This window comes from Hippopotamus amphibius, chromosome 16 (genome assembly GCF_030028045.1).
Source record: "Hippopotamus amphibius kiboko isolate mHipAmp2 chromosome 16, mHipAmp2.hap2, whole genome shotgun sequence".
Taxonomy (NCBI): Eukaryota; Metazoa; Chordata; class Mammalia; order Artiodactyla; family Hippopotamidae; genus Hippopotamus; species Hippopotamus amphibius.
The window spans coordinates 48,327,802-48,339,857 of NC_080201.1; the positions used below are offsets into that span (position 1 = coordinate 48,327,802).

At 38.5% G+C, this 12,056-nt stretch overlaps 1 protein-coding gene across 1 annotated transcript in view; it reads left to right on the forward strand.

Moving 5' to 3' along the window:
- Positions 1-4,317: 4,317 nt before the first annotated feature.
- LOC130838076 (zinc finger protein 714-like) overlaps positions 4,318-12,056 on the forward strand; it is a 42,662-nt gene continuing 34,923 nt past the window's right edge. Inside the window, exons 1-2 of the mRNA XM_057710849.1 lie at positions 4,318-4,618; positions 5,442-5,508. Coding sequence (XP_057566832.1) covers positions 5,482-5,508 — 27 coding nt within the window. The 5' untranslated portion in view covers positions 4,318-4,618; positions 5,442-5,481. The remainder of the gene's footprint in view (positions 4,619-5,441; positions 5,509-12,056) is intronic.

Sequence of the window (12,056 nt, forward strand, 5' to 3'; positions counted from 1 at the left end):
CTTTTGCTAAGTGTATCCATAAGTACTCTTTGAATAAAATGAAATTGTATTCTTAATTTCATTTTTGGATTGGTCACTGCTAGAGTATAGAAACACAATTGATTTTTGAATATTGATTATGTAACCTGAAACCTTGCTGCACTCATTTGTGTGGATTCCTTAAGATTCTCTATGTATAAGACCATGGCATCTGTGAACAGAGTTTTACTTCTTCCTTCCCAATCTGGATGCTTTCACTTCTTTTTCTTACCTAATTTCCCTAAAATCTCCAGTACAATGTTGAATAGAAATGGGGAGAATGGGCATTCTTGGACATGCTTGTTCCTGGTTATCTTAGTCCTTTTGGACTGCTATAACAAAACACCATAGATCGGGTGACTCAAACAGCAAACATTTATTTCTCACAGTTCTGGAAGCTGGGAAGTCCAAGATGAACATGCTGTCAAATTCCACATCGGGTGAGAGCCCCACTTCCTGATTCACAGACAGCTACAAGGGTGAGTCAAAAATTATCTGCCCTCTAGTTATATTAAAACTTCTGTTGACCTCACTGTTTTATCAGCGCTTTCCATTCAAGGCTACTGTCTTTAGAGTCACTGCTGTGCAGGTGTGAACACGTTACATCAGTTCATTTGTAACTGTGGTGCAAGCAAAAATGGATGCCCCACTTGTGATTTGCACGAAAGAAGAGCAGTGTGCAGTGATTCACTTTTTGTGGCCTGAGGGTGTACCTGGTGCCGTTATTAATGGAAGACTTTGTGCACAGTATGGAGAAAGTGTTTAGTTGCAAAGAAATGTGTATGAATAGATAGAGAAGTTCAAGGAAGGTGTTAGCCATCAAGAAGGAGCCAGATTCGCTTCTGATGAAGAAGTGAAGACAGTGGTGCATTCATGGCTCGCAGCTCGGCCTAAAACATTGTTTAATGAGGGAATATGAAAGCTTGTTGATAGATGGACAAAGTGTATTGAAAAGCAAGGAAGTTGTGTCCAAAAATGATGTATTTGTCTTTTCTAAAAGTTAACTAAAATAAATTCTACAGTCAGAGTGTGGATAATTTTTGACTCACCCTTGTAATTTCTTGCTGTGTCCTCACATGGTAGGGGGGCAAGGGAACTCCCTGAAGTCTCTTCTTAAGGGCACTAATCCTATTCATGATGGTTCTATTCTTATACTCTAATCGACCCTAAAGGACCCACCTCCATATCACATGGGGATTGATTTCAACATGTGAATTCTGGAGGGACACATTCAATCTGTAGCACTTAGCATAAAAGATAACTTTCTGCCCTTTACCATCAGCTATGATGTTAGCTGTGCATTTTTCATAGGTGTCATTATCAGGCTGAAGAAGTTCTCTTCTATTCTCAGTTTGAGTGTTTTTTGTTTGTTTTTATCATGAAAGGTTATTGGGTTTTATCAAATGCTTTTCTGGATCTACTGAGATGATCATGTGGCTTTAGCTTTTATTCTGTTAATACAATGTATTATTTTGATTAGTTTTCATATTTTGGACCAACCTTGCATTCCTGTAATAAATCCCAGTTGGTTATTTATGGAGTGTAATCTTTTTTATATGTTTCTGCATTCCATTTGCTAGTATTTGTAAGGATTTTTGTGTCTATCTTCATAAATGATATTTGCCTCTAGTTTTCTTTTCTCCTAATGTCTTTGTCTGATTTTGGCATCAGGGTAATACTGGACTCAAAGAATTAGTTGAGAAGTGTTCAATAGCTTTTGAGCATTTATTTTGTATAAGCTAATCTACACATTTTCCCTGATCCATATGACATTCCTTAGAAAAAGATACTTTTAAAATATATATATATTTATTTATTTATATTTGGCTGCACCAGGTCTTAGTTGCGGCACACAGCATCTTTAGTTGCAGCATGCAGGATCTAGTTCACTGACCAGGGTCTTAACCTGGGCCCTCTGCATTGGGAGCACAGAGTCTTGAACACTGGACCACCAGAGAAGTCCCCAGCAAAAGATACTTTTATCAAGATTTTTGATGATGTTGTGCATAGAGCACAAGTCATTTGCTCACAGTCACAAACAGTAATTTTCAGAAGTGGGATTTGAATCTCAGGCCTGTGATAATTTGAAGCATACAATCTCCCTAACAAGCCATTTTATTTCACATTTTACTGTTCCCCACAGTCCTTTTCTTCCCTCACCTCTGTAATTGCTGTATCCATACCCTTCTTTCTTGTCCTAAGAAGGTCTCCTGCAAACTCTGCTCCATCAAGTCCTACTCATTCTACTCTACTTCCTTCAGCTTCCACTCATGTCAGGCTCAGCTAACACTTTAGTGTCTTTTTCATTTGCTCTGTTTTTAGCTATTTTTACATTTTAATTACCATCCTGTTTATTCTATTAGAATAAACCAGCCTAACCTTTATAGTACTGTCCCTGGCTCTCAAGTCACCCTAGTTCACATCCTCATTTTAGGGTGACCCTAAATTATACCTATATCTGAATTGCACCTTGACTGTGAACAAGGTGCATTCATTCTCTTTATTATCCTTTTGGCTTTGTTCCACTGATTTCTGGTGCTAGATATTAATGAGTAGAAACTTGATACTAGTCTAATTTTCTCTTCTTTAAGCAACTCAAGGTTTTCTCTGATGCTGGAGTCTTCTTGCAGCTTACAGACTAATAACTGAGAGATATTTTAGTTTTCAGATCAATTTTCCCTTAAACATGACTCCTGATCTTGGCACATGGGTTCCGTATGTTATTCTGCTTGACCTCTACTCTCTTCGTGGCAGTTCCCTCTCCAAAGTTTATCCTTCAAGATAAGCACCTAGTCTTCCTGAAATATTTTTTTCCCCTATGTCTGGAGTCTTCTCTAATAGAATTTACTAGCTCCTAAGCATCACTCTCACTTCTGCTTACCAGTCCTCATTCTCTGGCATGCTTTCACCTAACCTCAACTGTATTGGGAAGTGCTCATGGGTATTTTGGAGTTCACGGGATTTTCCTTTCTCCTAACCTCACAGAAACTGGAGTTTTCTGTTTTGGTCCCTATTTGTGGCTTTTAATTGTTTCCAAGAGGTGAAAGGGGTAGGATTCATATCTAACCTGTTGTACTGATCCTACTAATGAATCCTTCCTCCCCCTCCCCACCCACCCCCACCTCCCATTTGGAGGAGTTAGGGATCAAACTATGGAAGATTGGAGAGGAATAAAGTATAACACTAAATGCTGCAAAGGGAGATTGAAATTTGTGAAAGGAAATTCAAAATGGAGTTGGTATTACTAAGAGAGCTCTCTAAATGGAGCTGGGAAGCCACGGAGGAAGTATGAATTATGCATGCCTCAGCCCAGATGGAATCTCAAATTCCAGAAACTCAAGATACTTAGAAGACGCTTACCCTGAAATAATTCCTGACAGCATGTCTACTTATCAAACCCTTCCCCTGAGATAACTCAGTGACAGCCTATCCTTTAAGGATATTTCCTTTCCTGCAGTCAGAGTCAATCATAACTCCTTCCAGACAACTTTATTAACTTTGTGGGGTCTGCCCTTATGAGCCCCACTCTTTCTCTTCTGGAACACTCTCGGTTTTACCCAAATCTGTCTCCCGAATTGCAGTTCCTAAGACACGCAAATCAACTCAATTGCAGCCTAATGCGTTTTCTTGGAAGGAAATCTGTACCCATGAAAACAAGATCCCTAAAGCATGGAAGAGTGTGGGACCACAGCCACTCAAAGAACAGAGATATGATTTATAAAACACAAGTCTGAAACTATGCCAGACGAATTGGTTTGCTTTTGCTTCTCCAAAAGTCAAATAAAACTGATGGTTTGAGAACACGTACCCTGAAGCATCACCGTTTTCCAGATGAAGAAACTGAGGTGACTCATCCAATTTCACCTATGGCCTTAACACCCTGGGGCCATTATCAGAGGTAACACTACCATCCCCAACAAACACAATGCTGGATGCTCCTGATAACCCTTCCCCATCAGTCCCATTCCAGGCTCTCTGATTACTCTCCTTCAGTTTCCATGGTGCGGTTCAGGTCTGAGACTCCTAGGTTTCCGCTCCCCGACCAGCACAGGTCCCACACCACGTTAGTCCACAGAGGAAGGCAAAAATGGCAATTTAGTTAGTCAGTCCGGAATATTCTCAGCGTGAGCTGCAACTCCTAGAAGAGTCTTGGGCGCCACTCTGTCCTTCACTGCAGCAAGCTCTGTGAAAAAGGCTAACCAACACAATCTCCTGCTTCGGCGGAAGCCTCACCCATTCCAGCTCTAGACTACATTTCCCAGAAGCTCTTGCGGCTCTAATCAACTTCCGGCGCGAATCCAGAGGCATTTTTCTATTTCTCAGGGAACATATGGCTCCTTGGGATTGACCTGGCCTTTGAAGGAAGCTTGTCTCCGGGGTGTGGGGACTGTACCTAGACCTCAAGACTTCTGGGAGCAATTCCGAGAGGGGAGAAAAGGTGTGGCTTGTACCAGGCTGGGCAGAAAATCCGAGGGCTGAGAGCCATCTTGTCTGGGCGGATCTGACTCCGGACTACATTTCCCAGAGAACCCGGCAGGCGTAGGGCCGACCTTTCACTCGCCTGCAGGACCCTCGGCCTCCGGGGAAGGGGAAGTGCAAGGTGAGCAGCCTAGGTACTGGGGGTCAACTAGGTTCCCGAGGTGCATCTCTGAGGATCTGAAGGGAAGGTCCAGGCCGGTCCGGAATCTCGGGCCTGTATGAGTTGACAGGACTGGGAGAGGGGGAAAGTGTGGGATTCCATGTGTACAGTTGTGACCTTATGTGACTGTGTGGCGCTGTGTGCGCGTGTGATTGTATGTCCCTGTGGTGGGTGTGTCATTGTGACTCACCGTGCGCGCGGAGCTCTGTGTGCAGGTGTGACTGTGGATATTCTTGTTGTGGTGTGTGATTGTGACAGTGTGCGGCTCTCTGTGTGTAGGTGTGACTGTGTCCCCGAGTGGGACTGTGATTGTATGTGTCCATACAACTTTGTCTCATTGTGTGTTTGGGATGGGGGGGGCGGTAGCGAATCTGTGATTATACTGCTATGACTGTGTTATCCGAGGGCTGCGTGTGATTGTCGTTTTATGAATGTCAGCAGTGCTAAGTGTACTGGATGTCCGTGACTGTGTGAGAATGTGTGAGTATGATCATGTAACTTTTTGTGGCACTGTGTGTGTGTGGTTGGAGGGTGCCTATAATTGTGCCAGGCTGACAGTGTGTGTGTCCCAGTGGTTGACTGTGAGGTCAGGACAGATTTTGGTCTTGCGCAGTAGGCTTTTCCCTTTCTGAAACCAGGAATGCTCAAGACAGCCTAGGCTCCTCTGATCTCTCTCCATCCCTCCTCTCCATGGGTGGTAGGTGTGGGTCCAGAGTAACCTCTGATCTGATGGCTGAGCCACAAGAAAGGCCTAGCATTTCATGATTCCTTTCTCCTTCTTCAGCTCTGCTTTTCTCAGAGAGGTCCCCAGAGGAGGAGGAGGAATGGCTGTTGACCAAGCCAAATGCAAGGTGCGCTGGCGTTTCCTTTTTGCTTTATAAGTACCCTGGTGCACATATGCATGCTTTCCTAGGATATCAGCATACCAGTGGAATTGCTGGGCCATAGGATATGTGTGTATCTTCAAATTTCCTAGATGATGCTGGACTGATTTTCAATATAATTGTACCAGTTATATTCTTACCAGCAGTTTATAAACATAGTCATCCTGTATTTTAATACTTGGACACTCGGTATTTTAATTTTTGATGAATTTTCTGATGTAATGGTGTATCATGTGGTTTTAGAAGTGTACATTCCAAAGAGTACAGAAATAAAAGTATGTGACTTGATGAATTTTTACAAAATGAGCATATTTGTTTAACCAGAGTTCAAATCAGATCAGGAAATAGAACATTACGAACATTCCAGAAGCCTGATTCTTGTCCCATCCACTCACTACCCACATCTCCCAAAGATAACAATTATTCTTTCTTCTATAGTCATAGATTAATTTTACCTGTTCTTGAATTTTATATAAATAGAATCACACAATATCTACTCTTTTGTGCTTGACTTCTTTTTAGTCACCATTACATTTCACATGTAATATGAATGCACTATGTAATAATATGTAGTACAAATATGTGAGATTCATCCATGTTGCTTCATGTAGTTGTAGGTCATTTATTATTGTTGTTGCTTAAAATTCTGTTGTATGAACATACCACAGTTTATTTATCCTTTCCATTTTGGGGGCTATTGTGAGCAAAGCTGCTGTGAATACTCTTGTACATGTCTTTTGGTGCACATATGAATGCGTTTCTGTTGGGTATATCTCTAGGAGTGAAATTTCTGTGGCATAGGTTATGCAGATATTCAGCTTTAATTATACTGACAGTTTTCCTAAAAGTTGTATCAGTTTATCCTCCTGACTTCATTGTATGAGAATTAGACTTTGGGACAAGAAGATTTACTAGAGATAAAGAACATTAGTTCATAATAAAAAGGTTAGTCCACTAGTAAGATATTACACTTGTAAATATATAGATCTTCATAAAAGGACTTCGGATATATTTGACAGAAGTAAAAGAAGGAGTAGACAAATCACAGTCGTAGTGGGGGATTTTTAGCACTTTTTTCTATTGCTGATAGAACTATCAATATAAACCAAGTAAAGCTATATAATATTTAGACAGTGTGATTGACAAACTTGACTTAAATCATATATATAGAACAGTGTACCTTACAACTACAGTATATATTATTTTCAGATGCATATGAGACATTTATCCAAATTGATTATGTGCTGGACCATAAAGGGAATCTCAGTAACTTTCAAAGGATTGAAATAGTACTGTATGTTTTCTGATCACAGCAGAATTCAACTAGAAGTCAATAACAAAAAGATATTTAGAAATATCCCAATGTTTGGGATTTAAACAATGTATTTATAAATAAGTGGTGAATGAAAGAAGAAATTGCAATGGAAATTAAAAATATTTTGAACTTAAAGATAATGAAAATATAACATCAAAATGTGGGGTGTTCCTAAAGCTAAACCTGAAGAAAATAATATAGCTGTAAATGCATATGCTAGTAAAGAAGAATGTTGAAAAATTAATCATCAATGTTTTCATCTGAAGAAGTTAAGGAAATAAAACTTAATACTAAATTAAACCCAAACTGATGAAAAATATAGGAAATAAGAGTAAGAGATCAATATAAATTTATGTATATTGAAATATAAAAATACAGTTGATAAAATTATAATGCCAAAAGTTTATTTTGGGGAGACAATAAAATTGATAAACCTCTAGTAAAACTTAGAGGAAAAAGGGGAGTCAAGACACAAATTACCAAATCAGATATGAGATGAAAAAAAACAACAAAAAAATACCACAGTCTAGATTTAAGGCTGAATTTCCAGTTCTTATTCAGTACCTGGGACTTGGCTGCACAATATAAGAGCATTAGAGCCTGAGCCAGTGATCATTAAGCTGAGTTCCTTTTTAACTTCATCAGACATGTAGATTTCTGTTTTTAGTGTAGATTTTTATTTTTGTAACTCAGTTTCTTTATTGGATGTGATGTGTGGTTTATGTTTTACATGGTCTGCAATGTCGTTATAACTCATCGTCCTATTATAAAGATAAGGTATATTGACCTAGACTAGTGGTGTCGTTTTTTGTTTGTTTTTTCTTTAAATATTTATTTGTTTATTTATTTACTTGGCTGTGTCAGGATCTTCGTTGCTGCATGTGGGATCTTCAGTTGTGACATGTGGGATCTTCAGTTGTGGCATGAGGGATCTAGTTCCCTGACCAGGGATTGAACCCGGGCCCCCTGTATTGGGAGCACGGAGTTAACCACTGGATCACCAGGGAAGTCCCTAGTGGTGTTTTTTTTTAAACTTAAATCTTCTTAATTAATATCATTATGTAATTATTAAAGGTTTAATATTGTTAATAAAGTGTTCATTTCCTAGGTGATAATGGATTGAGTGTGCAGTGAGCTCTCATTTGGGACATTCAGCTTGTTTATTATTTTATTTTATCCTATTTCTGTTTGGTTTTGTGAGTGTCCACAGGTGCTCACTAACTATGGAATAACTTTTCTATCTTGGGTTAATTGTGTGAGGCCACAGGTGTGATGGGTCCTTCCTGACTGGTACAGTTTTTTCCTTTTTCTGGAGCTAACTGCATTTTCAAAGTATGCTGCATTTATACTTTCAGACTATACAGGTGGAAACAAGCACCTTTAACCAGAAATATAAATAATAGGATGAAAAAAAACCCCACAAATGTAATCACTCACTAATTATAGTTTTTTTTTTAACCTATTTTTATTCACTTTCTTCTTTTGTGGACTTTATAACAGTTTTTCTCTCTCATGTTATCATGGATTTAACAACATTTTCCAGTGTTTCAGTTAACTGATAGTTGTCATAGACTCCATCACAGTACGAGGAGTGGCAGGAGAAGTATCATACTATGTTTTTGCATAAGTTTTCATTACTTGGCCAATGAGAGACCCTTTTAGGAGACTCTTTAAAGGAGTCCTTTTAGCACAGCACCTGATATTTCTGAAAACAGCTGCACCTTTTAGCAACAGCAGAAGGTTCCAAATCTAACTGCCGCCCTGCCCCTCCCCGCCCCCCCCAATTTTCCGTTCTAAGACCTGTAGTCAGCTATTATCTAGGAACCCTTTTTTCTTTTCCTTTCCTTTCCTTTCCTTTTTCTTTTCTCTTGTCTTCACTTTTCTTCTTTCCTCCTGGGAAGTAAATAAAAGACCCAAAACGACATATCTTGAGAGTTCGTTGGGCAAAAGTGCCAGAGCTCAAAAGTTTTATTTTTAAAGTTTTGTATTCATGTTATTTTTCTCTAATTTTCTTATGTTAAGTGATTTTTCTCCAGCCTTCAAAATTTTCTCATGTTTTGATAGATGATTGGGAGCAAGGGAGTAGCAATTAATTGAGCAGGTGATTAAATCCGAGACATTTCTACGATAAATGTATATTATGGAATAACAAGCAAAAATTGCTTTTTTAAAATGATAAAACAAGACAAAAGAGATTTTACATTCAGGTAGGTGCCTTCTTCCTCAGGAAAGGGACTGTGGGCATGACAAGTACCAGAAGCTATTAAATATTAGCTTCATCATGCAGTGATTGAATACTCCAGTGGTGATCCTGTGACTTCATAAGGCTATTAGGTTTCTTTATGACTCTATTAGTCTAAAAACAAGCAGCCGTAAGAGTTGGAGAGTTAGAATACAGATATTGTTTTTGCAAGATAAGCACTTGGTGTTTTGAGCAGGCTTATTCTGAATTAAAGTAATTTGGGTGGTGCAGATGAAAAAGTTAACTGAAAGTCTAGAGTTTACTCAAGAGAAAAATCAGAATGAGCATCAGTCTCCCCAGTTTTGTTGGCCCTAAGCCCTTTCTGTCTTAATTTCCTCCTGGATTCAATCCATTCTCCTGGCCCAAACCGTGCAGAGATGTACTGCTTTCCCTTTCCCATTAGCCACTCAGAATATTTATGCCACAGTCAGTTTCTTTTCCTTACTAGGAAGTAGTTATTGTCTATTCCAACATGAGTGGAATGCCTTTGGGAAAGTAATGAACTTCAATGGAAATTACATTAGAAAAGTATTTTAAAGAATTGGGTTCTTAAAAACCAACTTTACTCAATATTATTAGTCATAAGGAAAATAGAAATCAAAACAATGAGATACCACTTTATTTTACTTACTAGGATGGTTGTGATAAGAAAAACAATGAGAAGTATTGGCGAGGATTTGGAGACATTGCTGGTGGGGTGCAAAATGGTGTGAACACTTTAGAAAAGAGTTTGGTAGTTCTTAAGAAAGTTATGTAGAATTACCATATGACCCAGCAGATCCATTCCTAGGTATATACCCAAGCGAATTGAAAACATTCACACAAAAACTTGTAAATGAATGTTCTTAGGCATTCACAATAACTAAAAATGGAAACAATTGAAATTCCCATCAAATGATGAATGGATAAACAAAACGTGATATGTTCACACAATGGAATATTATTTGCCAATAAAAAGGAATGATATTCTGATACATGCTACAATGTGGATATACCTTAAAAACTTGCTAAGTGAGAGAATCTAGTCATAAAAGGCCATATGCTGTATGATTCCATTTATATGAAATGTCTAGAATAGGCAAGTCCATAGAGGCAGAAAGTAGATTAGTGGTTGCTTAGGGCTGCGGGAGGAAGGGAAGTGGAAATTGACTCTTAATAGGGTTTCTTTTAGGGGAAATGAAAATGTTCTAAAAGTAGATTGTGGCGATATACTAAAAAACATTGAATTGTATGCTTTAGACAAGTAACTTATGTGGTATGTGAAGTATATCTCAACAAAGCTGTAAAAAAATAAAGCTAACTTAAAATTAGTAGATTGGAGTCTAGATAAAACAGTATTGTCTGTGACTTGATAATTGTTGAAGCCATTTAATGGGTATGTGGAAGTTTTTTATACTGTTTAAATTTTACTTTTGTGTATGTTTGGAATTTCTATGTTAAACAGTTAAAACAAAAAACTAACCTAATGCCTAATAGTGAAATACTTAAAGCCTTCATAGTAAAATCAGGGAGAAGGCACTGTCAACAGTATTATTTAACGTTATTTTCCTAAATCTATTACAACTAGAAAACAATTGCTTTATTCTTTCCCATAACTTCTGCTATCAAGCTTCTCTATGGGTCAGTTGATTTCTTGTCCATGGATCAGCTTTTCAGTCAGTATTGGATAATAAACAGTGTCCAATTCACTGAACTAATCAGTACCATAAACACTTCATTTTTTTAGTTTTATTTTTAAAATATTTATTTATTTATTTATTTATTTATTTATTTATTTATTCGGCTGTGGGTTTTAGTTGTGGCATTTGGGATCTAGTTCCCTAACCAGAGATAGAACCCAGGCCTTCTGCTTTGGGAGCGCGGGAGTCTTAGCCACTGGACCACCAGGGAAGTCCTAGTGCCATAAACTGTAAAAAAAAAAAAAAAAAAAAAATTTACCTCCTGGTTCCTTGAGCTAGGAGTTTGCGGTGAGGTAGCCGTGACGATGGCTTCTCTTTCCTTTTCCTGAATTTCTCCTCCATCCTACAAGGTATTCTCAACTCCATGAGGTTCCAAGCAGGGAAGGGAAGAGAGAGTAAGAGATAAGAAAAATCTTAATTGTATTGACACTGGTCCTCTCTTGCCTGAAGGCATATTCATGTCTGACTCTTTGTTAGGAGAGGGCAATGGCTCTGCTCTAGCTGGCTGCTTACTGTTCCCACACTCAGCACTTGGGCATTAGTCCTCTGTGGAACCCATCCCTAGAGGGCAAGGTCCCCTACTGGAAATCCTCTTGGTAGGCTTGAAATAAACCTAAACCCAGGCTGGTTCCTACTGTGTTGTCCTTGTCTAGTCCCAGGAGGGAACTAGGCCCCAGTCTTTGTGCCTTCTAAACTCTGGGAACACAAGGAAAGTTTTTCTTAGAACTCTTACTACATTCCACTTGGAATCCTGGTGGCACTGGGGTCCCCTCTCTTCCTTATGAGGCAGTATATCAGTGCTTTCCAAAAATAGGTCTTTCTTTCAAAGACAACCTTCTCTCATACACTCTTCAATCTCTGAAATACCTTTGGAATAGATGTTGAATTGAACCAAGGGCACAAAATCAGTTTCCAGCCAGCTCATTTTGCACAATGAATAAGATAGCCAGAATTTTCACAATGGAATCAGGGTTTTGTAGCCCATACTCTCTTGCTCTCCTTCTCCAGGGCTTCTCTTAAACTGAGGATGAGAGAGGCATGTTTTAACATTCTGTTAAAAACTGAAAACTAGGGCAAATAATAAAATTCAAAAAGGTACTAAGTCAACATCTAGAAATTAAGAGACTTTATATATTTAAAAAAAAATAGAAGATACATTGGGAAAAGACACCATTTAATAACAGCCATAAAAAAAACAGTATAAGATGCCTAGGAATAATCTGAATAAGAAATGTGTGTGATACATATGAAGAAAACTTAATTATTCCTGAAGGACACA